The sequence below is a fragment of the Bombus terrestris genome, chromosome 17 (genome assembly GCF_910591885.1).
Source record: "Bombus terrestris chromosome 17, iyBomTerr1.2, whole genome shotgun sequence".
NCBI lineage: Eukaryota > Metazoa > Arthropoda > Insecta > Hymenoptera > Apidae > Bombus > Bombus terrestris.
The window spans coordinates 1,796,950-1,823,413 of record NC_063285.1 but is presented as its reverse complement, the minus strand read 5'-3'; the positions used below and the strand labels follow the sequence as shown (position 1 = coordinate 1,823,413).

The window sequence follows — 26,464 nt, the reverse complement described above, 5'->3', positions numbered from 1 at the left end:
CAATGTTACAGTGATCTGAATCTACGTGATTTCGTGAAAAGAAGTCAACGTGGGCCGATACATAATGTCAAAGGTGAAAGTCTGTAAGTAAGCCCACCACCTGTGGACCCTGTCATTCAAATGTGCCTTACTATTTGATGCTTTCAACGAGTTGCAATCGGTAACAACAAGAAATTCCCGTCCATGTAAATAGTGACGGAAATGCTTGACGGCGTTTACGACTGCCAACGTCTCTAGCTCGTAGGAATGATATCTAGATTCCGTAGGGGTAGTTCTTTTACTGTAGTACTCGATCACTCTATTCTTACCTTCGACTTTATGCATCAAGATCGCTGCATAACCCTCCGAACTAGCGTCAGTATGTAGCTCAATGGGGTAATTAGGGGCGAATATCATCAGTACCGGCGCGTCTGTCAGGACGGAAACTATCTGTTGCCTGATTTTCTCGTGCCTATCTGACCATGTTATGTTTTTGCTACCTGAGGTGAGCGCATACAGGGGTTTCATCGTCTGTGAGAACTTGGGGACGAACTTACGGAAGTAGGAAGCTAACCCAATAAATTGTCTGAACTGAGTGACCATCGTTGGCGCAGGTAAGGAACTCAAGGCGTGTATTTTACCCGGGTTGGGGCGAACTTCCCCGTTATGAATTATGTACCCCAAATAAAGTACCGACGTCCTCAAGAAGGAACACTTCGCGAAATTGAACGAAAATCCGGCTTTCACAAGGGTATCCAATACATTGTTCAGTCTTTCTAAAGCTTGGTCTACAGAGTCGGCAATAATTAGGACGTCGTCTAGATAAACAACGACGTATGAATGAGCGAGGTCGCCTAAGGCATTGAGAATGGCCCTCTGAAAAACGGACGGCGCATTTTTCAATCCAAACGGCATCGTTACATACTCATATTGTCGGTCGGGTGTAACGAACGCGGTATACACCGTTGAATTGGGATGTATGGGAATCTGATGAAACCCGCTGGCCATATCCAGGCTAATGAAGTATTTCGCGTTCTGCAATCTCGCGATTTGATCTGCGATAAGGGGTAGAGGATACCGATCTGCGACCGTATTCTTATTTAGCGCTCGGAAGTCCACGGACAGTCTATTTGAGCCGTTTTTTTTCTTCACGAGCATCATCGGGCTCGCAAATGGCGAATTACTGGGTCTTATGATGTTAGCTTTAATCAGTTCACCGATTCTTTCTCGTCCCGTCCTACGCTCTTCCTCGCTAAGTCTGTAAGGGCTTCTTTGGACAGTGACGTTGAGGTCGATTAGCCTTATTTCTAGCTGGCCTGTGTTTACGCGTGTACGCGGAAAACCCGTGATGAATGAGTTTTTAAACTTTTCTAGAATAGAAATCAATCGACCTTTATCACTACCAATTACCTCAGTGTCTACTTCATTAAGATCGATCTCTTTTTCGACGGTCCTGTCACAGACATTGACTACCTTCGTTTTGCAAATATCGAGACTAGTGCGCGTGATATGCACGTCGAAGCCCCGACTTAAAATCTCGCGACCGATCTTGATATCGTATTTCAAGTATTTATCAGGGAGAACGTGAAAAGTTATCTCCAACGTAAAACCGTTGATACACACAGTGGATAAAATCTGAGACGTACTCTTAACACACGTATTTCCTATCCCTCGCATTACTACTACATCGGTGGTTCTTTTGCCAGAAAATTTCGAGGCAGCGGATTCCATAATTAATGAGCACTCGGCTCCAGAATCGAAGCAAAATGGGAACGACTCACCCTGGTGACTTAATTTACCGGTTGGAGCCTCCACCACGCAGGAGTCGACTCGCCGTTCCTTGTTGTGACCGCTTTTCTTATCCTCCCGTAACAGACAATTGGGTGCGATATGGCCGTCCGCACGGCACCTTAAGCAAAACACCTTGGATGATGTGGCTGGTCGGCTCCATTCCCGGCGCCTTGTCTCCTTCTGCTTTTCGGTCCGCATCTTCTTGCGGCACTCCATCGCCTTATGCCCGGGGGTTCCACAGTGATAACACCTAGTCTGGGAGTTGGATGGCCTGCTCCGTTTAGTTTCAGGTTCTGTCGGCAGATCATCTGCCAAGGGTAACGGCCTCTTCCTCGAACGAGGGAGAGCTCTCAGTTCCCGAAGAAATTGGTCCTGTGTCCGGACGTCTTGCGTGAGTGCTATCCGTTCGACACGCTGATCATATGACGTCAGTCGGAGGAGGATGACAGCGTTAATTAATTCGGCGTTGGATATACCACTCCATCTCGCAGCCAGGAGGGAGCGAAATCGAATGCCGAAATTTACCGTGGGTTCGTCCTCCTCTGGTGGTTCCTCGAACACCTTTATCAGCGTTGAGGTTGCCGTCTCCTTGCCGTCGTAGTGCGAAAGGAAATATTCCTTGAATCGTTCCCAAGTAAGGCCGCAGACCGGAACTTGCGTAAGCCACTGCGATGCAAAACCCCCCATCGCACGATTTAGGACGAAAAATAACTCGCGGTCTTGTAGGGGCTCGTTGCCCATAAGCTTACTGACTGTCTCGCACCACCCCATTGGGTCGGCGCCCGCCAGTTCAGGGTTAAAGAACGGTAGCGAAAATTTTTCGAGTTCCACTCCATCTTTCTTTGTTAGCGTATGAAATACGTCACGCATGAAATCCATTTGCCGTTTCATCGCTCTTAACAAGTCCTTGGATCCCACTTCTGATGTCGGGGAGGCACTAGGATTTGAGGTGTGGGCAGGTAACGAATCTTCACCAGTAGTAGCCATTGTCAAGGTATGATCCAGAGTTTATTGACACAAGTATGGAGATGTGAGGTTTGACAAATAAACTGCGGCGGTTAGGTACTCGCGATGCGAATGACAATAGTCTTAGGTCCGATAACGAATCCGCGGTCAACGGGACTCTTTTACTCTTTACTCGTCGGCAACGCCTAGGTGGTACTCTCAGTTAGCACGCGAAGTAAGCACTCTATCGAAATGATACCTTAGTCGATGAAATCGTACTCGAAACTCTCACGGTGACGCTGTTTAGGAAAAACTGCTTCACTCTCTAGCGGCACTAGGTCTTTTATATTCGTGGAGATAAGTCTTCGTTCGGAGAGTGAGGGAAATTGCCGTTGTTGTTAATTGGTCAGTCTTTGGAAGTGTCCTTCACGGAAAAGACTGTTTGCCTATTTTCGTTAATTAAGGTTTAAGGTTTATGACGGGTCATTAGGCTGGCTGCCGATGTTTTGCGAATATGTCTCGACAACCGGCAATCAACCTACCCATAGAATAGGGTCTGCTTATGACGAGCCATGAAACAGAAACCGTTAGTATGCTTACTGTCGAGTGCCGTTATAACTACTTCTTTTTATGGAGGGCTATAGACTTTTTCATCACTTTGTTAGAAAAATGTTCGTCCCTTGACCGCGGCTACGTTCGGTGACTGGTTGTCATCTCGAACCCAAACTCATTCTCATAGATTGCAGGCAATTACAATCAGGCTGAAGGACGGTGATTGTTTAACTACGGCTATGGTGGAATCCAAACTACAATATTAGGGGTTTTTCCCCGGTTTCGACGGAAGGCTCCGGTGTCTCTCCATCTCCGACATATATATATGTCGGAGATGAAAGAGCACCGGAGCCTTCTCCTCGGAACTTTGGGAAGACACCTAGTACTGTAATTTAGATTTCACCATAGCTGTATTAAGAAAACCGTTGTCATTCGATCCGACTGTACTTATTCGAGATTTATGATAGTGAGCTCGGGCTCGAGGCGACAACCAGTCGCCAAACGCAGTCGCGGTCAAGGGGATGAACGTTTTGTTTAACCAAGGCAGGAAGTAACTCTATAACTCTCCTTAAAAGAAATGCTTGGGACAGGGTGCGATGGTAAATGTCTCAATGGTTTCTGTCCCGTGGCTCGCCACACGCAGACTATGTTTCGAGTAAGACGATTGCCAGATGTTGATGCGTCTCCACGGTACATGTTCGGCTAGCCCGAGGACCCGCTATAAATCTTAAGATCTATTTAACGAAAGTCCTTCAAACCGACAAACAGCCCTTGTTCTAACTACGGGAAAATTGGAGAAGTATATTCTTCTCACGAACGACGCGACCCGATGGCGACTTTCTCTTAAGGGCGGCTAGCACCCTTCCCCAACCACCAACATGGAAATTGACCAATTAACAGTAACTCCAATTTCCCTCACTTTCCGAATGAAGACTTTCCTCCACGAATCCGATGATCTCGTGCCCTTAGACACACCCATCATAGTTCTCCTCGACAGCGTCACCGTGATGGAGAGACACTCTTTCGTGCGATCTTAACGGCGATACAAGTAATTCTCCGGTACGGAGTGCTCGTTCTGTGGCGATCGGAATATAACTTAGACTTCCACGAAGTATACACGTTCGACATCCCGTTGACCGCGGATTCGTTACCGGACCCGAGGCCATTGTCATAGCGCCGCGAGCATCTAACATTGTGATTAATTACCAACGCTGTAATACCACTCTCTTGTGCCAATAAACTCTACCATTGTTACTCCGCATCGATGGCCAATATCAACGAAGATTCATCGAACACCTCCACCCCCAATCCTATCGATAACCCGACATATATATATATATCGGAGATGGAGAGACGAGATCATCGGATTCGCAGAGGAAAGTCTTCGTTCGAAGGGTGAGGGAAATTGACGTTACTGTTAATTGGTCAATTTCCATGTTGGTGGTTAGAGAAGGACGTTAGCTGTCCTTGGGAAAAGCTGCCAGTGGGAAGCGTTCGTGGAAGGATAGATTGCTCTTATCTTCCCGTAGTTGCAACAAAGACTGCTTGTCTATATGAAGGACTTTGCTTGACTAAATCTTAAGATTTATTGCGGGTCCTCACGTTAGCTAAACATATACTGCGGAGGTATGTTGACATCTGGAGATCATCTTACCCGGAGTATAGAATCTGCTTGTGGCGAGCCACGGGACAGAAACCATTGAAATATTTACTGCCGCTTGTCGCTACGACTATTTCTTTTAAGGAGAGGTATAGAGTTACTCTGTGCCTTTGTTAGATAAATCGTTCATTCCTTGGACCGCGGCTACGTTCGGCGACTGATTGTCGCCTCGAGCCCGAGCTCACTATCATAAATCTCAAATAAGTACAGTCGGATCGAATGACAACAGTTTCTCAATACGGCTATGGTGAAATCTAAATTACAATACTAGGGGTCTTCCAATACGTGTGTTAAGTTCCAAAGGGAAGATTCCGGTGTTCTTTCATCTCCGACATATATATATTTTAATAAAACATTAATTTTGAATTGAACATAAAATTCAAATAAACTTACTTATTAAAAATTTCTACATGAAATATATTTATATTTCAAGACTCAAATTCTGTTTATTCAGATAATCTTATTTCATTTCATAATTTAACTATAATAATAATTATTATTATTATTACTTTAACTACATTTTTCCTTATAGATTTTACATTAAATAATTTCTTAAACTTAAATTTATTAAAAAATCATACTATTGAAATTATTTGAACTTTAACTCCTATAATTATTTTAATAATTATTCGTTTTCCATCACTAAAAATTTTATATTATATTGATGAAATCATAAATCCTTATTTTTCTATTAAATCTATTTGTCATCAATGATATTGATCTTATGAATATCCAGAATTTAATAACTATGAATTTGATTCATATATATTAAATTGTGAATCAATAAATCAATTTCGACTTTTAGAAACTGATAATCGATTAATTATTCCATTTAAAATTTCAATACGTATAATTGTATCATTTTTTTTTTTTGCGTGGGGAGGGGAAAATGCTATTACGCATGCCAAGTGACCCGCATCACTGGGTTATGTGGGAGTCGGTCGGATGTCGTTGCCATACCCACTAAAAACCCCTCCTCCTTCTTCCTCCGCTTAGAGGGCAGACAACCCCGGTAAAACCTGTCGGCAGTCATCAGGGTTGTCCTTTCGTGCCCCGTTGTATCTACTTCTTCGGGCAGTTACTGCTCATGTCGTCCTCTCAGCCAGTTCAGAATACTGGGCTGGTCTCCTTCTGCGGTTTTTCGTTGTTTCATGTTCTTGCCCTCATTGCTCCGCGTAGTTGTTGTTTCGCTCGTTCTCCTCCTTGCCTCTTCCCAGGCCCTCGCTGTCACCCTCCTGTGACACATGACGGTCTTGCAGAATTGCCTGAATTTATTCCAGCTCTCGTCCTTGGCGGTCACCGTGGCGATCAGATTGCCCACGTCTATCTTCCCGCCCAGAGCGTTCTCCAGCTCGATCCTTCTGTTCGTCCACTTCGGGCACGCGAAGAGGGCGTGCTCTGCATCGTCGTTCGGGTCTCCACAGTCGAGACAGTTGCTGTCGCTGTCCCTGCCAATCCTTTTCCTATAGACCCCGAAGCTCCCATGCCCGGTTAGCAGCTGCATGGTGTGGTGATCGATGTCCATCTTCTTTTTGGTAAATAGCAGCGCACTCGGTAATAGCTTCTTTGTGATATTTTCTTTTTTGTAGTTGTTCCACTCCTTCTGCCAGTCCTCTTGGGCCTTCTTGCGAATCGCCTCCAGTTCCTCCTTCAGCTTGGAGCCGTCATCCGTGCCAATCCTGGACCCATGGATCTTGTTCCTCTCGTAGGTCTCTCCGAGCATCTTTATCTTTATGTAAATCGGGAGATTCCCGGTCAACACGCAAAGTGCGGCGTGGGAGACGGTACGGTATGCCGTCGTTGTTATGCACAGGGCCGTTCGTTGTGCTCGTTTCAGCTTTTTCCTGTTCTTATCGGTATTCGCTGCTCTAGCCCACACCGGTGCTCCGTAAGTTACGATGGACTCCCACACATTGTAGTAGAGCCTACGAGCCAGGCTGGGCGGCCCGTTGATGTTGGGTAGAATTCCCCTAAGGGCTCCTATTAACTTGTCGGCTCTGTTACACACCATCTCGATATGCGCACCGAACCTCCGACTGGAGTCGATGACGACTCCGAGATACCTGATGCGATCGACCGTTTCGATGTCCGAGGAGCCCAACCTGAGTTTCACCACTCTCGGCACTCGCAAGCTTGTGATGAGCATGACCTCCGTCTTTTCCCTCGCCAGGGTGAGCCCGACACTCGTGCGCCAATCGTTGGCGATCCTTAGCATCGTGTTGACCTTGACGGAGGCATCTTCGCTCCTCCCGACGTAACATGTGATGGTCAGATCATCCGCGAAGGCGGTTGCTCTGACCATTGGCATGTTGTCGAGCCTCTCGAGCAACCGGTCGTATACCAAGTTCCACAGGAATAGTCCGAGGATAGATCCCTGCGGAACTCCCGCCGCCACCTCGTGCTCCACCCTGCCGTGCTGGTTGCTCACTATGAACCTCCTTCCGGATAGGTAACTGCCGATTAGCCTTTTGACCTTCCATGGCAGCTTCCTCTTGTCAAATTCCTCGTATATGCTCTTCCAGCTGAGCGAATTGAAGGCATTGCTAATATCCAGGGTGATCATCACGCATATTACCTTCTTCTGTTTGCAGATGTTGGCAAACTTCATCACCTGCGTGATGGCATATACCGTGCTCCTCTTCCTTCTGAAGCCATATTGCCTCCGATGGAACGGGTCCGTCCCGATGCATCTCTCGATGATCCTCTTAAAGCATTTTTCCCAGATCTTGCTCATGGTTGGGAGTATGCTTATCGGCCGGTACGCGTTGGGGAGACTGGGATCCTTTCCCGGTTTCCTTAGCAGTATTACTCTGGCCGTCTTCCAGCAGTCTGGGATCCTTCCTGATTCGGTGATGCCGTTGAACGCCCTTGTCACGAGCTCGCTCCTGCGACTCGCTACCAGCTTCGCGATCTCGCCCGGCACGCCATCGACTCCTGCAGCCTTCTCGGAGTTCATTCTTCCGGCGGCATCGACGACATCGCCTTCGCCGATGGCGACGCTGAGGCTAATATCTCCTTCTTCTTCGGTCTCTGCCTCTTCGCGGCTCTCATAATGGGGGGGGGGGGTCCGCGTCCCAAGGTGAATAGCCTCTGTAGGACTGCCTTCACCATGTCGATCGGCATGTCGTTTGTTGGTCCCTTGCTTTTACATTTCTTCATGACCGTGCGATAGGGTTTGCCCCAAGGGTCGCTCTCCAGTATCTTGCAGTATTCTGCCCAAGCTGTTTTTTTGCTACAGGCGATCTCCTTTTTTAACTGCCTACGGATCTCCTTGTAGGCGTTGACGAGGGGCTCGGTGTTGCCGGCATTCTTCTTTCTTTCTCTCGTCACCTTCCTGAGCGCTTTTTGCGCCTGCGCTCTCAGTTCCGCGATCATCGGGTTCCACCAGTAGTTCGCGTACTTGCGGCTCACCGCACCGTTCGACTTCCTTAGCATCCCTTCGCACGTACCTTCGATGCTCTTTTGCAAGGGCTCGGCCCCATCCTCTCCGATAGCCGCGTTGAGGTCCTCCTTCTTCAGTGTGTCGTCAAATCTGCTCAGGAACTCCTCCGGCGACATGTCCTTGGTCACGTACCTGTAGAACTTCGATACGGTTCGGGTCTTCCTCGTCTTAAACCTGTGGAGCACGTACAGATGGTCCGAGGCCGAGTATTTGTCCAAGACCGCGCTTCCGGCGTGTATCTCGCTGACCTTGTTGGATACGCTTATTATGTCGGGGAAGCTCGTCTTCCCGTTCATGAAGAAGGTGTACTTTTCCTTGAGCCTCAATGGAAACACCCGGTGGCCGCTTAGTGCCTCCATTAAGACTCTCCCTCTCTTGTCTGTGGTCGATCCTCCCCAACAGGTTGATTTTGCGTTGAAGTCTCCGGCCACGACGACCTTGTCGTGTCTTCTAGCAACGCTCTTCGTCATAGTAGACAGCGTGTCTATGTATTTGCAGTATGATGGCTTATTTATGTTGGGCGAACAGTATCCGCTGAAGCAGAAGACGTCGCCGACGCGGACGCCCACTATCCCGTCGCTCTTGACCTCTGTTGTTTCATCAGGCAGCTTGCCATTGAGGAGTGTGACCCATATCGAGGCGCCTCCTTTGGTGTCATTAAACCAGTGCGGTAGCTGCCTGTTCGGCTCGGAAATTATTATTATATCCGGCCTAAGTTCGATCGCGCATTGGTGCATCATGTCCTGCGCCAGCTTGCATCTGTTGAGGTTTATCTGCAGTATCCTCATTCACTCGCTTTCAACCGCCTTCTATATTCTGGACAAGCCAGGGATCCGGTTACGTGGTCAAATTTCACTCCTTTCTCCTTGCTGCAGATGGAGCAGCAGGGTGCGTTGACGCAGGCAGCTATCGTGTGGTCTTTGGCTCCGCACTTCCCGCAAATCTCCTTTCCAGGGCTTATCGCCGTGCACTTTTTCGCGATATGCCCGAACATGTGACATCTGAAGCACTTTACCACATTGGGTAGTGCCTTTATCGAGGCTATCGTCAAGCCGGTTCTGATCTTCCGGCTCGCCCCCTCTTTGGCCAGATAGGCTTTCGGCATCGTCACTATTGCCGATTGGATGCCCCACGGCGCCATTTTTAGGGTCTTTACTTCGACCTCAGTGATGTCGCTTACGCCCAGTTGCACTACTATCTCCCTGGCTAGTTCTTCCTTGCCTACGAGCGGGTCTATATCCCTGATCTCTACGGAGGTCTTGTCGCGCATTGGTAGCGCTCTCACCTTGCCTCTTAGCGCCGTGTTCATATCCGCCGCGGTCTTTTTGGCGTTGCTACCTGCTTTCAGCTCGATCAGTATGTCACCTGTTCCTTGCCCCCATCAGGTCTTTGTAGACCTGGATCCACTCCTTGTCCTGCCCTACTTTGACGAGGATGGCTTCGGGTCTGTTACGTATCCTCTTCGGTCCCTCCGGCCTCTTTGGCTTGTCCAATGCCGCCCTTCCTGCGTTCGCCTTCCTGACTACCGTCGGGGTGTCCGTTCCTTTTCCTCTCCTTCCGCGGACAGGGATCCAGTCTTCCTTTACATCGCTGTCCGTGCATTCCGTAGTCGCTTTTGCCGAGCTGTTGCCGGCACAGGCTCCTGCGTAGGAGGCCTCCACGGTCGTTGGTCTCTTTCTCTTGGTGTCGCCCTTCCCCTCGACGGGCGATATCTCCTTCCTTTTTCCTTCCTTCTCCTCACTCCTCCCCGGAGGGGTGGTCATCCTGGTGGCCGTGACTGTCCTCGCGTTCCTCTTGAGCCTCATCTCGTCCAACATCGAGTGGAGCTTGATCGCTTTTTTACTGATGGCGTCCCTCCTTTTCTTGATGTCGGTATCCTTTTTGCTCATGAGGTAGAATCTGCTACCTATGTATTGGATTTCGCGGAAGACTTCTGTGATGATTTCCGTCATCGCCTTCCATTCGCTCATCTTAATGACGATACTGTCCTCGTCGTTGCATTCGGTCTCAGCCGTTGCTCTGTTCGCCATGGCCTTCCTCCTGAGACATTCCCTTGGTGCCGCCGCTTCGCTGCCGCTGTCCGACATTTCCGCCGGTGTGTCTAGCTCCGAAGTGCTGGCCGCTTCGTCGCTCGTTGCCCTCGGCTGGCTCCTGGCCAGGCTTCTCGTTGTCTTGCACGCGGTCCCCTCCACTGGGGACTTTCTCATATATCTGGTGATCTTGTCACCTTTGAAGATTTTTTCCTTGGCGATTCGGGTCGCCTTTTCGGTGGGTGGTGTCTTATCCTTGAGTGCCTGCATTGGCATCTCGACATCCTCGATGATTCCCGCGATGTCTTCATCAAATTCGAGGTATCTTCTAGTGCTTTTCTTGCACGTCTTTTCCTCTGTGACAACTGCGGGTGTTTCTTGGTCCCCGGTCGTGTTTACCGAACGAGGGGAGGCCCTGGGATCGACCTTCCCCTCGCCGTTCGTCCAGTCGTTGGGTGACCGTCGGGTCGAGCCTGGGACGCTACTCGAATCCCCGACGGGGCCTGGAAGCTCCGAAACCCCCTGAGCCGTAAGTTTACTTGACTTACAGTACTTGTCCATATTGTGTTTGTGTCTTAATATACATATATATATGTATGTTTGAGGTGGATGTCCTTCGACGTAGCCGGTCGTCGTATAATCCCACTGTATCCTTCCGCGTGTATGCGATTCGTGTCTGTTCGACGCGGGGAGTTTTGACTGGCCCTTCACGGGGGCGCTCTCCACCACTCCTTGGTTACCCAGGTAGCCCGCACGGTGGCGCTTCGGTTGCGCGACCCAAGATGGCCCCCGCTCTGCCCCTAACCTCACCTTTCACACACAGCACTTTCAATCGTTTCTCTCGCTTTTATACCAGCGAGCTCACCTATCTCTTGTGTTCCCACTCATTCCGGAGCACTAGAAACTTCACTTTCGTGCACTTTCCGCCCGAATTCTTTAATATACCCAGATATTTCGGTTATGCCTACGGAGCGACGTGCACGTGTCCGTTCTGCTTGCCGCCATCATTTGAACTCGAACTACAAAGGATGCTCAGCCTACAAATCGCTACATAATATAAAGTATCCAAAACTGAGACCCAAGGACATAAACATACAAGAACCTAAACCCCAAAAACTCACCTCACCAACAGTATCCTATGCGCAGGCAACGCAAGGAAACGTATACAACTCGAAAACACACAGTGAACACTCAGAAAATAGTGTTCCCATCTCACAAAACACAGACAACTTCACCAGACTCGAAAAACTTATCGAGAAGCAATCTGAGTAAATTTACAACTTGCTGTCACTACTCACACTCTTCATGGACAAATTTATACGCACAGAAGCAAAATAAAACCAATGCGAATAGCTCTGTGGAACGCCAACGGTCTAGCTCAGCACAAATTTGTACTAGAACTATTCTTAAAGCAACAGCAAATCGACGTAATGCTCATATCTGAAACCCACTTCACCGACAAAAACTACCTCAAAATACACGGCTACAACTTCTACCACACCCAACACCCCAGTGGAAAGGCACACGGCGGTACCGGAATCATCATCAAATCCAGCATTAAGCACTACGATCTTCCATCATTCCAGAAAGACTACCTTTAAGCCACAAGCGTAGCAATAGAAGACCGCCATGGTACAATCACCACCTCAGCAGTATACTGCCCTCCCAGACACTCGATTGCTAAAGAGAACTTCGACAGCCTCTTTGATGCCCTAGGCAATAGATTCTTAGGTGGAGGAGACTATAACGCCAAACATACCCAATGGGGCAGCAGACTTGTCACAGCAAGAGGCAAAAACCTCCTGCATAGCATAACCACCAACAATCTCAACTACCTCACCACATATGAATCCACATACTGGCCCACTGACACTAACAAAATTCCTGATTTACTTGACTTCTTCATAACAAAAAATATCTCGCCTAGATATATCTCGCCAAACTGACTAACTGCGGAAACGATCAGCACTTTAAATATGGAAAGAAGGCTAAAAACGAACCTCCCAACAGATCTCGCGAAGGATATAACCTAGCAAACGCGAGGATGGTACCCCGCTGGGGGTAGCCACCAACATGTTAATATAACTATTAAAAAATTCTACCAAATTTCCAGGTTAGACAAATTGTGAATATAAAGAAATAAATAAAAAAATAACCTACATCAGGCGATCGAAAATCCACCACAAACAACAAACTCAGCTCCGCGCTCAAACCAAAACTTAACCTCAACCGATAATACCACTCAACTAAACATCATAAACGTCATCGAAGACTTTAAAAAAAGTATACTCAAAACATTAAACGAACAACAAATACAATTAAATGAAATGAAAAGATCGTTATCAACGCTCGAAGAACGAATCGACGCCATCTTTAACACTATCCATAGTATAGATGACGAATAACCAAAATCCATTAAACCAACAATTACAGCAAAAAACATCGGTTTAACTTAAAACATCTGAAAATAATTGCAATAAATGCCAACTCTCTAATTTCAAACCAAAACCAAAAAAGATATAGTATGCTAACCCTAATAAATAAAGAAACCCCCGACATCGTACTTATCTCAGAAGCAACATTGAACAGAAGACACAAAGTACACATCAAAAACTATTCTATGTTAAGACGCGACAGGCCGAACGCTAGCCAAGGAGGAGGAATGGCAATCCTCATAAAAAAATCCACTGTTTCCACCGTTCGTGGAGAGACGCGATCGCGAGATGACGCGTCAACGAGAGTTGTAAATTGTCGTTACGATTAAACAATTGACGCCACGAACTGATTGATCCCCTATTTCTATTACGAGAATAGAAGTGATTGGAATGAGTGCATACGGAAAACTACACTTGATTTGTTAATAAAGTTTAATAATAAATAAAGAAGCAACAATTTCAGTTCGAAATTGAAAAGATATAGAATGGATTCGGAAATACAAATAATTCCCTTTATTTAGCACACAACTGTTATACATATATCTTATACTCTTAAGACCTCAAAATCCTACTCGCACGCACGCTTGTTGTCAACCGACTCTTCCAGATACTTCTAACGACTGCTCTTGTCTTTTGTCTCAACCAAGACCCGGACGTCCTCTGACGCTTACACACACATTCACATGTACAGTGTAAATGTATCATATTCCCAACAAAAATGTATCTTCGATTAACAATTAAGACGAAAATATAACAATTCATGTTTTGTTAGTGGTTTGTTTATACCGGGACTTTTCGTACTTCGCAGTTTGAGATAGACTGACTGATTCTTTTGTTGGAAACCATGGATTCTTTCCTTTGTTACTCTTCGATATTCCTACTACACATACGTTTATTACATGTACCGCGACGGTCGCCGCATATGCGTTCTTCCGAGAATTCGGCGAAAGAAACGTAGAGATATCGATGATACATTGGTCATGTCGGTATTGCGCTTCGACGGCATAGCTCTTTGTACCGCGAAGCCGTTGGAAAGTTTCGTGGTCGATGCCGCCACAAATTAAAGTTTCCTTGAACACTTGATTAGAGAGAGAATTGGCAAACCGTAACGACCACTGAATTTCAAAACAATCCAAAACGACAAAATAACAAGTTTCAAAATCCTAGAAACAACGATCATAAAAATAAAAATAAGCAGTATGGAAAATTTATTTATCACTGCGGCCTACGCAGCCTACGGAAACCAGAAACAATTTAACGACGAATTCGACAATCTCTTCCAACTTTTACAGCTCGACAAGCAGGAAAACTACTACATAATAGCCGGTGACCTTAACGCCAAACATACCAGCTGAAAAAACGAAATAAACAACACGAGAGGAAACTCCGTCAGAACCTGGCTAGACAATAAAAGCATACATTACAAAACAAATCATTACAGCTCCGAGCTATCCTCTTATCTAAAAGGACGCTCATGCCTGGACATATGCCTAGCAGACAGGCGACTAAAATTCTAAAATGTATGACCAAATAGCACTCTCAGAACCCTAGACTACGACTGCGGCCATAACGGCATAGCATTTCAGATAAACAAGAACACGTCTGACTTCCTAACACTCGAAACACAGACCGAAACACCCAGGTTCAATTACAAAAAGACAGACTGAAAAAAGTTCCAAAACCTACTCGAACAGAATTGCGACCTAAAGGTCTACAACAACGTCAACCTAAATTTCAGTTACAAATTGTAAACTTAAAAAAACGTAAACCCGACACACAAAATATAGCATGGCTATGTCGTACCGTCACGTATCGGTACTTTTGCCTGATCCACCCCACAACCGAAATTCATTGTTTATTATGAGAAACATACACATGTAATACTACCTACTGGTCAATAAACGTTATAAAAGAAAAAAAGTAGTCGTTCTCGTCCGATCGCTGGGCACGGTTAGTACTTAGATGGGCGACCGGTTGGGAACTCCGTGTGGTGTTGGCTCTTTTTACTTTTGTTCACACTTGGCCAACCGAACCATCAGATCTCTCCCCCCCCCCCCTGTGAAGAACATCGCTGAGTGACCGAACAGGGGGAGGTCTCCCTTTTTGACTTTAGCAACGCATTTTCTTTTTTGATGTTGCTGTTATTATCAGTTATTGTCTACTTGGAATTGTTCCCAATTAATTGCGATTCTTTCTGCTTTTATAAAGTGCAATATGTAGTAAAATACACCAATTTAGTGGTCTTAAAATTAATTAAAAAGTTACACTATCAGTTATGACTAAATAAAGTTGAAGTCGAACGATACCACACTGTAAAAAAATATTAAAATGTATTATGAATTTTTAACTTCGCGTTCAAGTCGTGTCATTTATCATTAGTCATCTTTAATGTTTTTAATTTTACCTATATCTGTTTATAGTTTTAATTTGACGTTTTGTATACACAATATGTGAAATCATTCAACAAAATCATTACCGCAGAATATAATTGACCACTTAAATAATTTTTAGACTTCTTTGTTTTTCAAATATTAGTTAATATCAGTCCTGCTTACTTAGAAAAATGCACGTGCGCAGAGAGTGTCTCTATGAATTTTGAGAATTTGTTATTATTATGATCTTTTATTTTACTTTTTATTTCCTTTGCGAGTTTATTTAGATGTTCTCCTCCTTACTTAGAAATATGCACGATGGGCAGTTTATAGGTTGGCCTGTGCTGGCGCGGTTGGCTAAGTATTAATAAGATATGGTCGTATACACGAAGAAAATATCTTTTTAGCATTAAACGATTATCACCATATGTTGTATCATTCTCGCATACACGCTTACTTATATATTACTTTGTTTATACTTTCCGATAATGTTATATGTATTCAATATTGGGAATTGGAGAATGTGCAAGTATTATACATACGTACGTCGTTTGAGAGAATGCAAAAATACATGTGCCAAAAATTGTGACACAAACCGAAGGGCAATGATTCCCTGCGCGTGGCGAAAATGAAGTCGAAAATGTAAAATGACATTTTTCGCTTTGTTTTCGCGAAAATCAATTATGAAGTTGCCCCTACTTAACTTCACAGTCCATTTTCTTGAAAACGAAGCCGGGCAAGATTTTACATATCTCTTTTATCCTCTTACATAATTGTACGTCGTAAAAGCTTTTTATTCAATAATATTAAATACCGAAATTGATTACTTCAACTAACGCTCATACCGAGCTGAATGCATTCTTTCTCGTCGGAGTGCTGGGAACCCCCCAAGCAGGTCGGTCCTCCCTGGCAAAAAATACCAGGCGTAAGGCCTGTTAGTGAGTTTGCCAATTTATACAGTAAAACTCAATAACGAAAAGTGATAAATAATGCTCACTATAAAAACAATCAAGAAAATAAGAGAAGGAAAGAAGGTAGAGAGAATGAAAGAAACAACCAAAAGAAAAATATAGCAAAAGTGAATCAAGAACTTTCTTGGCAATACAAGCTTTGGCACCCAAAGGACGCGGAAACTCAACCGTCCGCCAAACCTGGTGAACAGGAATAACAGGGCACAAAGTAGCCAGGAAAGTGTAAACAAAAAGGAAAGCGCAACAGGAGACGCGGACCGCGAAGGAAACGAAACCATAAATTCAGCAGATAGCTCCCCATTATCGGCAATACGAACGAAAAATAGGTTCAGCGTATTGCATTCGCAAGAGTCCTGCCTATCTCGGATACAGCAACACCCTCAAATAGGAACAATAAAAGAAACCATCATAATAAGGAAAAAGAACGAAAACCTACGGAAGAAAGCAAGTAGTCATACGGCCTCTCAGGAAATCACAGGGAAATCACATGTGCGAAAGAGAATAAAGGATGGATCGAGAGAGAGATATACTATCATCAACGAAAACCTCAACGTCCCAGGCGTAGCCCAGCGAAATGGACAATGCATTTCCAGCGGCAACGCTACCGAGAAGCCAGAGAACGCTGATGAACAAAGAACGCTGACACCACAGCCCCCCACAAATAGAGACAAATCGCCTCCAATATACATTATCAACCAAGACCAGAAGGAGACAGTAAAACTCTTTGAAGAGACTCTAAACATAAATTCATTCCATATTAAACGAATACACGCAGATAAACATGTGCTATTCCTACGAAGTATACCAGTCTTTAACAAAGCGAAAGAAATCGTAATTGCAACTAAGACAGGGTTTACGCATATACATCCAAATCAAAGAAGTACCACACGGTCTTACTAAAGGGTCTAAACAATAGTTTCTTCGAGACAAAGATACTCGCAGAGTTACAAGCACTACGGATGTCCGACGTACAATTGACAAAATATTGGTACTTCTCAATAAAAAGATCAATAGAAAACAATGAATTGCTTCCAATTTACAAAATCCAAGTATGCCCACAAAGCAATATTAGTTACTTACTAAAATTGAACCGTCTAATTTACTTTAGGGTAAATTGGATAAAGTCAGAAAAAATGACATAACGCAATGTCACCAATGCAAACTGCACGGAGCCGCACGGTCCAAGCGAGTGCAGAATCAGAAAGGAAGACACGGTAAACAAAGGCAAAGTGTACTGCGTGAACCATAAAAACTGCGGATACATCCTTTGTATGAAGGATGCCCAAAATTCTTTGCAAACCTTTCAAAGAACTTTGCGAAAATATCATCAAATGCAAAGAATCAAAAACAAACGCGTTGTTCAAATAAGCCGCAAATTCATCCCGTAGCCAATGTTCTCAGCCATCCTAAGACAAGGAATAAGCCGAAACCAAGTCTCTGAAAAACCAATCACATCGAACAAATTTATTACCACGCGTAATGCAAAATCCAAATCCAATTAAAACCATATCCGTAACAAACCATACCGTAATAAACTTATCGAAGACTTCAAAAAAAGCATATTCAAAGCCCTAAATGAACAACAAACACAATTGAACTAAAACAATCATTAAAAACGCACGAAGAATGGATTGACTCTTGCCCAAAAGAAGGCTCATACCTAAACATATGCCTTGGAGACACACAATTACAATTCCCTAATTTACGGGCAAATAACAGGCTCATAACTATAGACTACGAATGCGACCATAACGCTCCCGTATTACAGATAAATAAAAATACATCTGACTTCCTAACCCTAGAAACACAGAGTGTTTCTGTGTGTAAACAAGAGGCAAATCGTCTCATTTATAGACAAAATAGGAAAACTTATACAAACCGCTCTTCAAGAATCCGTACTAAAAATAAAGTAAGAAAGTCGGCTTTCGAGCCCTATACCTATAATAAAAAAAAAAAAAATTACGAGACAAAAGCTTGATACCATCCAATATTAACAATCTAAAATAAAACTATTCCTACGATCAAAAAGAAGATTTAGAATAATTAAAGTACCTTTTGCACAAAATAAATTTGAGTCAAAACAAGAATTCACATACTTTATAAATCGACAGTGGGCAAACAAAATAAAAAATATCTCTAAAAGGGACTCTGCTAGCATGCCCCACATAGGAATCAAATTTTTACATCAAAAGAATCAAACTCTACCACATCTCTCAAATTGCCTTCAGACGAAAATGATTCCATTATGAGCGGTATGAACGTTAGCTGTAATAAGTGATTTATTTGCTTTTAATGTACAAAAAAAGAATATTTGAAAAAATTTATGCAAGAATGAGTGTTATATATGGTATTAGTCATGTAAAACTAAAGCATTTCTATTTCCTCATGTTTAGATTATAGATTATTGAAAATAGATTATTAAGGGAAGTAAAAAGGATTGGAAAAACAAAAAGGTGTTTTGTTTTTCACCACGCGGAGTTACCAAGCGGTCACCTATTTAAGTACTATCCGTGCCTGGCGCTGCTTAACTTTCGTGATCGGATGAGAACGAGTGCTTTTTTTCTATATAACATTTATTGACCAGTAGATGCGTATTACATTTGTATGTTGTTCACAATAAACAATGGACTTCGAGTGCGGGCTGGCTTAGGCAAAAGTACCGATACGTGACGATACGACATAACCATACAATGTTTTGTGTCGGAATTACAGTTTTTACCGGTTGCAGTTTACCAGTTTGAACCGGCGTCCTTGATCGATAGTTATTTTCGAAGGTACGCCGAAACGAGCTATTCGTGTAGAGAGGAGAACCGAGGCAACGGTTGTCGCTTCCATATCAACGATGGGAATGGCTTCGGGCCAACGCGAAAAACGGTCGATACACGTTAGACAATATCGGTATCCTTGTGAATATTGCATCGCGATAATGTATGTGTGTATGTGCTCGACCCGCCTGCTGAAGTTTCGAACGTTCTGACAGGTGAGAATAAGTGCCTGGTGACATTGCATCGTTGACACGGGATACATTGTCGAGCCCAAGTCCGGTAATCTTTATTTACGGACGGCCAAATGAAACGTGACGTCACCAATTTTTGCGTGGCACGTATCCCTGGATGGGAAAGTCCGTGGAGCGAATTAAATGCGTCGCGCTTCAAGGATTTCGGTACGTACGGTCTTACAATGTCGTTTGATATGTGGCAGGATATTTCTGCGTCGTGATCAGGAAAGCGTATCTTCATTAACCGTAACGCGGTTGTACCGGAGTTGACGATGTCGCTTAGTTCGTTGTCGTTTTCTTACGCGGCGGCGAGAGTTTAATGATTCACTGACTTTCCTATCGCTTCGATGCGGAACAGAGCGTCGGCTACGTTGTTATCTAGACCCTTTATGTAACGTATGTCGGTGGTGAATTGACCGATGTAGTCTAGATATCGAAATTGTCGGGGCGAACATTTTTCTAGTTTTTGTCTGAACGCGTAGGTAAGAGGTTTGTGGTCGGTATATACTACGAAGTTTCTGCCCTCTAAAGTGTGTCGAAAGTGTTTGATTGCGCTGTATATTGCGAGTAGTTCGCGATCGTACGCGCTATATTTTTGCCGAGCGGGGGTCAAAAATATCGTTGCGAACCTTAGCGGATGCAATTTACAGGTTTGCAGTTAACAGATCATTGAGCGGTTTAAGTGTTTTTGTGGCCTCCGGTATGAAACGTCGGTAGAACGTTCCGTGTTCCGCAGACACCCGTGGCCAGGATCACGTGAGCCTTTTCTACGAAACTATTCACTTGAAAGGACCTACGACACATTGATGGACCCGACGACGCCTCGGCTCTCGCGACATTGTTTATGTTTCGACCGATATCTTAGGCCTTTTTCTCCACGATACTACATACATATCCCAAATAGAGTATCGACGTCTTTAAAAAACAGCATTTAGCGAAGTTAAAAGTGTTGAGGTTATTCGGTATATAAAGAGAGAAAAACGCGTGGATAAAGTGTAAGATACAAAGTATATATTTGACTTAATAATGAAATACAGGAATACAATTTGAGCTGGTCCAGATCCGCATGCTAGCAGTGTTACTTTATGACTGAAAACCCCGAAGCCAACGTCGCCTGTCTACTGTTTATGGTCTGCCTCCCTGCTATTCTTTTGTCTATGTGCTGTCGATGGCTTCAGCGCTTGAGAAAGCTAAAAAGACCAGATGTGGAGTTTTCCTAGAAGTGGTGACCACTTCAACAAAAAGAAAATCCGGCGTTTACGAGGGCATTTAATACGATGTCCAATCTTTCTAAAACTTGATCTATCGAGCCGGCAATAGTTAGGTCGTCATCCATATAAACAACAACATATGAATAAGCGATGTCGCCTAAGGCATTGAGAATGGCCCTCTGAAAAACGGACGATGCATTTTTATCAGTCCAAACGGCATCGTTATGTATCCATATTGTCCGTCAGGGGTAACGAACGTTGTGTACTCCGTCGAATTAGGATGAATGGGGATTTGGTGAAACCCGGTGGTCATGTCTAGGCTAGTAAGGTATCTCGCCTGTTGCAGTCTTGCGATTTGATCCGGAGTAAGAGGCAGGGGATACCGATCCGCGACCGTATTTTTATTTAACTCTCGAAAGTCTACACACAATCTATCTGAGCCGTCCTTCTTCTTCACGAGTAACATAGGGCTCGCGTACGATGAATTGCTAGGCCTTACAATGTTGGCTTTAATTAGTTCGCCTATAATCTCACGTACTATTCTTCACTCTTCTTCACTAAGTCTGTAAGGGCTTCTCTGTACGGTGACGTTAGGATCAATTAACCGTATTTCCAACTTGCCCGTACTTACGCGAGTGCGTGGAAAACCCGTAATGAAAGAATCTTTGAATTTTTCGAAAACGGATATTAATCGACTTTTATCGTTACTAATTACATCAGTGTCGATCATGTTAATATCGATCTCATCTTCCGTAGTTTTACTACAGGCATTAATTATCTTTGGTTTACTGATAACGAGGCTATTTTGCGTAATATGTACGTCAAAACCTTGGCTTAAAATCTCGCGACCAATCATGATATCATGTTTTAAATAGCTTATCGGTCAGGACATGAAAAGTTATCTCCAATGCAAAACCGTTAATACATATAGTGGACAAAATCTGAGATGTACTCTTAACACATGTATTCCCTATTCTTCGCATTACTATTATATCGGTCGTTCTTTTGCCGGAAAATTTCGAGGCTGCGGATTCCTTAATCAATGAACATTCGGCTCCAGAATCGAAGCAAAATGGGAACGACTCACCCAGATGACTTAATCTATCAGTTGGGGCCTCCACCGCACAGGAGTCAACCCGGCGCTCATCCTTGGAAGTACGGTTTCCTTTCCGCAACACTGGGCAATTAGGCGTGATATGCTCCTCCTCGTTACACTTGTAGCAGGACACCTTCGACGATGTGGCCGATCGGTTTTTCTCTGTACTTCTCCGCCTCCGATTTTATCCTCTTTCGGCACTCGGGTGCTTTATGTCCATAGTTACGACAGTGGTAGCACCTATTCCGGGAGTCAAAAGGCTTATGTCGTTTAGCTTCAGGACCCGCTGAGGAGTTGTCTGACGAAGACGCCGGCCTCTTCTTCGCGTAGTAGAAAGCTCCCATTTCATTCAGGAATTGATCTTCAGTCTTGATATCGCTTGAAGTGCTATCCGTTCAATACGCTGGTCTAGTGAAGCCAATTGAAAAACGACGGAGGCGTTGATTACCTCAACCAAAGTTAAATTTTCCCACTTCGCCTTCAGGAAGGAACGGATACGAATGCCGAAAGCTCCCGTGGTTTCGTCCTTCAGTGGTTTTTCATTGGACATCTTCATTAGTACTGAGGTAGCTGTTTCTTTGCCACCAAAACGTGCAATAAAAATGACCTTAAACTTTGACCAGGTAACATCTTGAGCAACAGGTACTTGCGAAAGCCATTGTGTTGCAGAACCTTCTAGAGCAAAAAATAACGCACTGCCCCGTAAAGGATTTTCTTCCAAGATCAGATTAACAACCGCGCAACATGCAGCTGGGTCGGAACCCGCGATACCAGGATTAAAGCGCGGAAGCGATAAATTTTTAGTTTCCTCACTCGATTTTTGCACTAGCGTCTGAACTAACTCACGCAAGATGGCTATATGCTGTTGCATAGTTAACTGCCCTGATCCCACTTCTGATGTCGGGTTGCAGTTAGGATTAGGGTTAGGGGTGTTCAATGAACCTTCACTGGAATTAGCCATCGATGCGTTAGAACAAAGGTACAATTTATTAACACAAGTAGAGATATTACAGCGTTGGTAGTTAACCACAACGTCTAGGTACTCGCGACACTAATGACAATGGCCTCAGGTTCGATAACGAATCCGCGGTCAACGGGATGACGAACTTTACTCTTCGTTAGCGTCTAAGTTGTACTCGAGGTTAATGCATGGAGCAATCAGTACGTATAAGACGTACTGACGATACTGTATCCGAGGAAAGTAGGTGTGGGCGTGTCTGAGGACACGGATCTATCGGATTTGTTGATGTTAATTTTGGTTAAGGAAGTGAGGGCAGTAGACACAGTCTCCGATTGGATAATAAGACGGTTGGTGGACCAGGAAGGGTTTCAACCGCCCTCGTGAGAAAGTTGCCAACGGAATATACCAGAAGTGAGGAAAACCGACTTTCCGTAGTAAACAATAAACGTAAAAGGAAATCTAAGACAAGAGATACTCGCTTGGTCTGAGGGACCTTAACTATGAAAATTGCAAGACCCCTGGTGAGTACTTAAGACTATTGAGGGTACGCGTCAAGGATGTGCAGACATCTGGGTGCCATCCTGCCCGCGGTGTGTGGCCTGGTCTCTGATGTGAATGGATGTGAATTGACGGTGTCGTCGGCGTAGCACGCCAATGCCGAGTCCGGGGGAAGCACCGCGTCGTACGCGATGTTCCACAGCAACGGACCCAACACAGAATCCTGCAGGACCCCGCGCAGTACACCGCCCTATCTGCCATCCCCCCGCCGCGAACGGTGTAGACGATACTCCGGTCCCGGTGGAACGCCCGGACCACACGCCGCAGGTACGCGGGTACCCAATGAAACTCGAGGGCCCGGCATATCTTGTTCCAGGGGATACTGTTGAAAGCGTTGACCACGTTCAGCGACACGGCCAATGCCACGCAACCACGCTGCTCGACCCCCTTGGCCAAGGAACGGACACGGGCGACAGCGTCGGCCGTAGACCGCTCCCTCCGAAAGCCAAACTAGCTGTCGTGCAGTCCGAGAACACTTCCAGACAAATGCGACTCGAGGCGGGCAGCTACCACTCTCTCCAGTAGCTTGCCAGCCTCGTCCAAAAGGCATACCGGCCGAAAGACGGAAGGCGAGTACGAAGACCATCCCGGCTTCGGCAGCAGGACCATCCGTCCCTCCTTCCACAAGACGGGGAATTCGCCCCGAGACAGGCATCTGTCGAACAGACGTATTAATCTCAGGGCAAGACCCCGGCGACGTCCTTCCACAGGCGGGCTGGGACTCCGTCGGGACCCGGAGCTTTCCGCGCTCCGAGCCTCCCTACAGCCTAGGTCAATTCTTCCTCGGTGACCCTCGATTCCGGGCTCCAACTTCCGGCGGTTGACGCTCCTGCTCTTCCTCATCGGTGAACCTGCGCTCTTCCTCGTTCACCGCTCCCGGGAACAGAGTGCCGACAACCTCTTCCATGAACCGAAGGTCCATGCTCTCCGTTGCGGAAGGCGCCCATGGACGGAATTTGTTCAATACCATCTTGTAAGGGTGCCCCCAGGGAATCGGAGTCGAGGCTGGTCAGAAGCTCGTCCCAAGCCCGTCTCTTCACCTCGTACACACGAGCCACCGTGGCTTCGTCCAGCCGCCGTTTACGGCGGGATCTGGTGAACCGGCGCCGAGCGCGGATTCACGCCTCGCGGAGACGAGCGATCTCCTCGGGTCAACAGTACACCAGGAGTTAAGTGTATTGGTTTCTGAAACAAAATGGTTTTGTCGTTTAGTCGGATTTTGTCATTGGATATTGAATAGTTATACTTCCCTAAACATGGTAGCCCAATGATTCCGTCTTCGATAATAGGGAAGTTGTCCGATACTATGTGAAAGATGTGATCCTGTCCAAAAATTCGTTTCGTTACGTATTCGTTCGTTTCGTATTTGTCTCGTCCCATAGAAAATTTTTGTTTAGGTCCTGGATACTGGCGTGTTAGGCTATCTAGATATGCCTTATCAATAGGGGATCGTATGCCGGGCCACGTGGCCCGGCCATGCCGATGTTATATCGACTTCGTAGAATATGCTTGAAAACTTACGAATTAATAAATTTCTCAACTACGATGTGTGCAATCAAAAGTGCAAGGTGTAACGATTATGCTAACATTAGCTTTGGCATATATTCAGTCAAAACAAAGGCTAGGCGAGCTGTGAAAAGTCGAGGTTAGGTTTCTGAAAAAGTCTATAGAGTTCTTGATACAATGTGGTTATAATTTTGACCAGCAATAGTGGCGACGGTCCTTCAGAGCTAAGAAGGAGTGGGAAAGGGTTAATACCAACGTAGAAAGATATTGTGATAGCATACTTTGCTATGTCCGGTGTTCATAACTCTCTATAGGGACAAATAGGTTTAAAACAAAATTATAAATCAAAGGTGGATGTTATAGATTCTTTATTAAATATGAGATGGTAATCCATGCAATGAGTTTAACTTGTGTCGCATTTAAGAAAGTGATTATGCGAAAAGCAGGGTAGACGCAGGGTATGGCCATTACCGTCACAGAAGGTAGAGTGGTATTAAGTTAAATTAAGTTAGGTAAATATTATGTGTGAGAGCAGAGTGGTTGATTGTTGTGTTAAATCCTCCACCTGGAAGAAAAAGTATTAGTGATAGTTGTATGTATGTGATTCGTGTATGTGATAAGCCCGAAGCAACAAGTTATTAGTGTAATACTTATCTTGTATACTAGCTGTCGGAGCAAGATACGTGCTCTTCATTATAAGTAAAAGCAACTAGTGTCTGAATGTGTTCACGAGCCCTTTGGGTGTAATACAATCAAATGAGGAGACTCTCCATGGGAAAGGGAAAAGTCTGGGATACATAGAAGCGTGTGGTCATATGACGCAACTCAAGGGGAGGAAACATCTGTAGAACTGATCTTGGATAGAACGCCAGATTAATTATAGCACTATAATTATAGTCAATAAACTAAATTCTAGTGCCTTTCTCCTGGCACAAGCGCTCTTGATTGTGTCGTAGCAGGATAGCTTATAAAAATTGCTCGTCGCAAACCTAAAACGAGGAAAAGTTCATAATTGATATATGACAATCTGGATATCTAACATCTGAATTCGATGCCACTTTTGGACATAATTGTTCTTATGATGAGAAGGCAATAGTCCATAATAAGCAAATATTACTTACTAAGGTTTTGTGCCTATAAGGCAAGCTGTCACACGGTTGAGGTTATGCAGTAACCAGGGGCATCGTGCTCATTTTTTCAAATCAATAAAGGCCGATGAACAAACTTATCAACTAGCTGTAGTGCAAGTTAAGATTCTCCTCGACGAATAGTGATAGTGACTTTGCGAGGTAAATATTTACCCTCCGCGGACAGCGCATCGTCAGCGGGCATGAATCGGTGGGTTTTTCTAATCGAGGCGAAGAAGGAGAGCACAGGTCACGGTGAATTTTTACAAATATCCGGATATTACTGTGAATATTTTATTATTTTTTAAAAAACTCGTAAACCGTAACTGCGATGTGAAACGTGCGGTGATCACCGGGCGCCGCCATTACGCCAGTGACGCGCCGCCATTACACTCGTGGCACGTGGCGGGCCGACCGAAGCATAGAGCACACGGTCGCAAGATCGACGACTCGTATCGATGCGGATATCAATGAGTCACGGAGTGCACGATGCATAGAGTCGAACTCGATGGCAAAACCGATGCAATAATGGAGAATATAAACACTTAATTTAAATGTAAATTAAGTAGCTAATATCGAACGTAGATGAAAGAAAGTAGATCTGCACACACATAATCGACACGCGCACGGATAAAAAAAAAATATAAATTAAAGTTATAAAGTTAGGACTTGATTCGTAAAAGGATAATTACGAATAAAAGTTAGATTTAATTATACCAACAAATTGTTAATAACAATTAGTAAGATTGATCGTAAGATAATAATTACGAGTTAAAGTTAGAATAATTATAACTAAACAATTACTAAGACCAAAGTTAGATTTAAACCAA

At 44.8% G+C, this 26,464-nt stretch overlaps 1 protein-coding gene and 1 long non-coding RNA gene across 2 annotated transcripts; both read right to left on the bottom strand.

Moving 5' to 3' along the window:
* Window positions 1-316: 316 nt before the first annotated feature.
* LOC125386761 lies at window positions 317-21,826 on the bottom strand. The gene is made up of 4 exons (XM_048413891.1): window positions 21,616-21,826; window positions 20,644-20,908; window positions 443-2,707; window positions 317-332 (listed from the first exon to the last, which is right to left on the bottom strand). The coding sequence occupies exons 1-4, from the start codon at window positions 21,824-21,826 to the stop codon at window positions 317-319; spliced, it is 2,757 nt and encodes a 918-aa protein (XP_048269848.1).
* Window positions 21,827-22,446: 620 nt separating this feature from the next.
* Window positions 22,447-26,077, bottom strand: LOC125386738. Its single transcript, XR_007227129.1, has 2 exons — window positions 25,629-26,077; window positions 22,447-25,496 (listed from the first exon to the last, which is right to left on the bottom strand). It is a non-coding gene; the product is annotated as an uncharacterized LOC125386738 (long non-coding RNA).
* Between the last annotated feature and the right edge of the window lie 387 nt (window positions 26,078-26,464).

What these genes read in the sequence shown, in the direction of transcription:
- LOC125386761 (XM_048413891.1), bottom strand. Translation starts at nt 21,826, where the DNA reads ATGGGAGCTTTCTACTACGCGAAGAAGAGGCCGGCGTCTTCGTCAGAC. An exon ending in GATCGGCCACATCGTCGAAG is followed by an intron (nt 20,909 to 21,615) that starts GTGTCCTGCTAC and finishes GTGAGATTATAG; the next exon opens with GCGAACTAATTAAAGCCAAC. An exon ending in AATTCGACGGAGTACACAAC is followed by an intron (nt 2,708 to 20,643) that starts GTTCGTTACCCC and finishes CTCAAATCCTAG; the next exon opens with TGCCTCCCCGACATCAGAAG.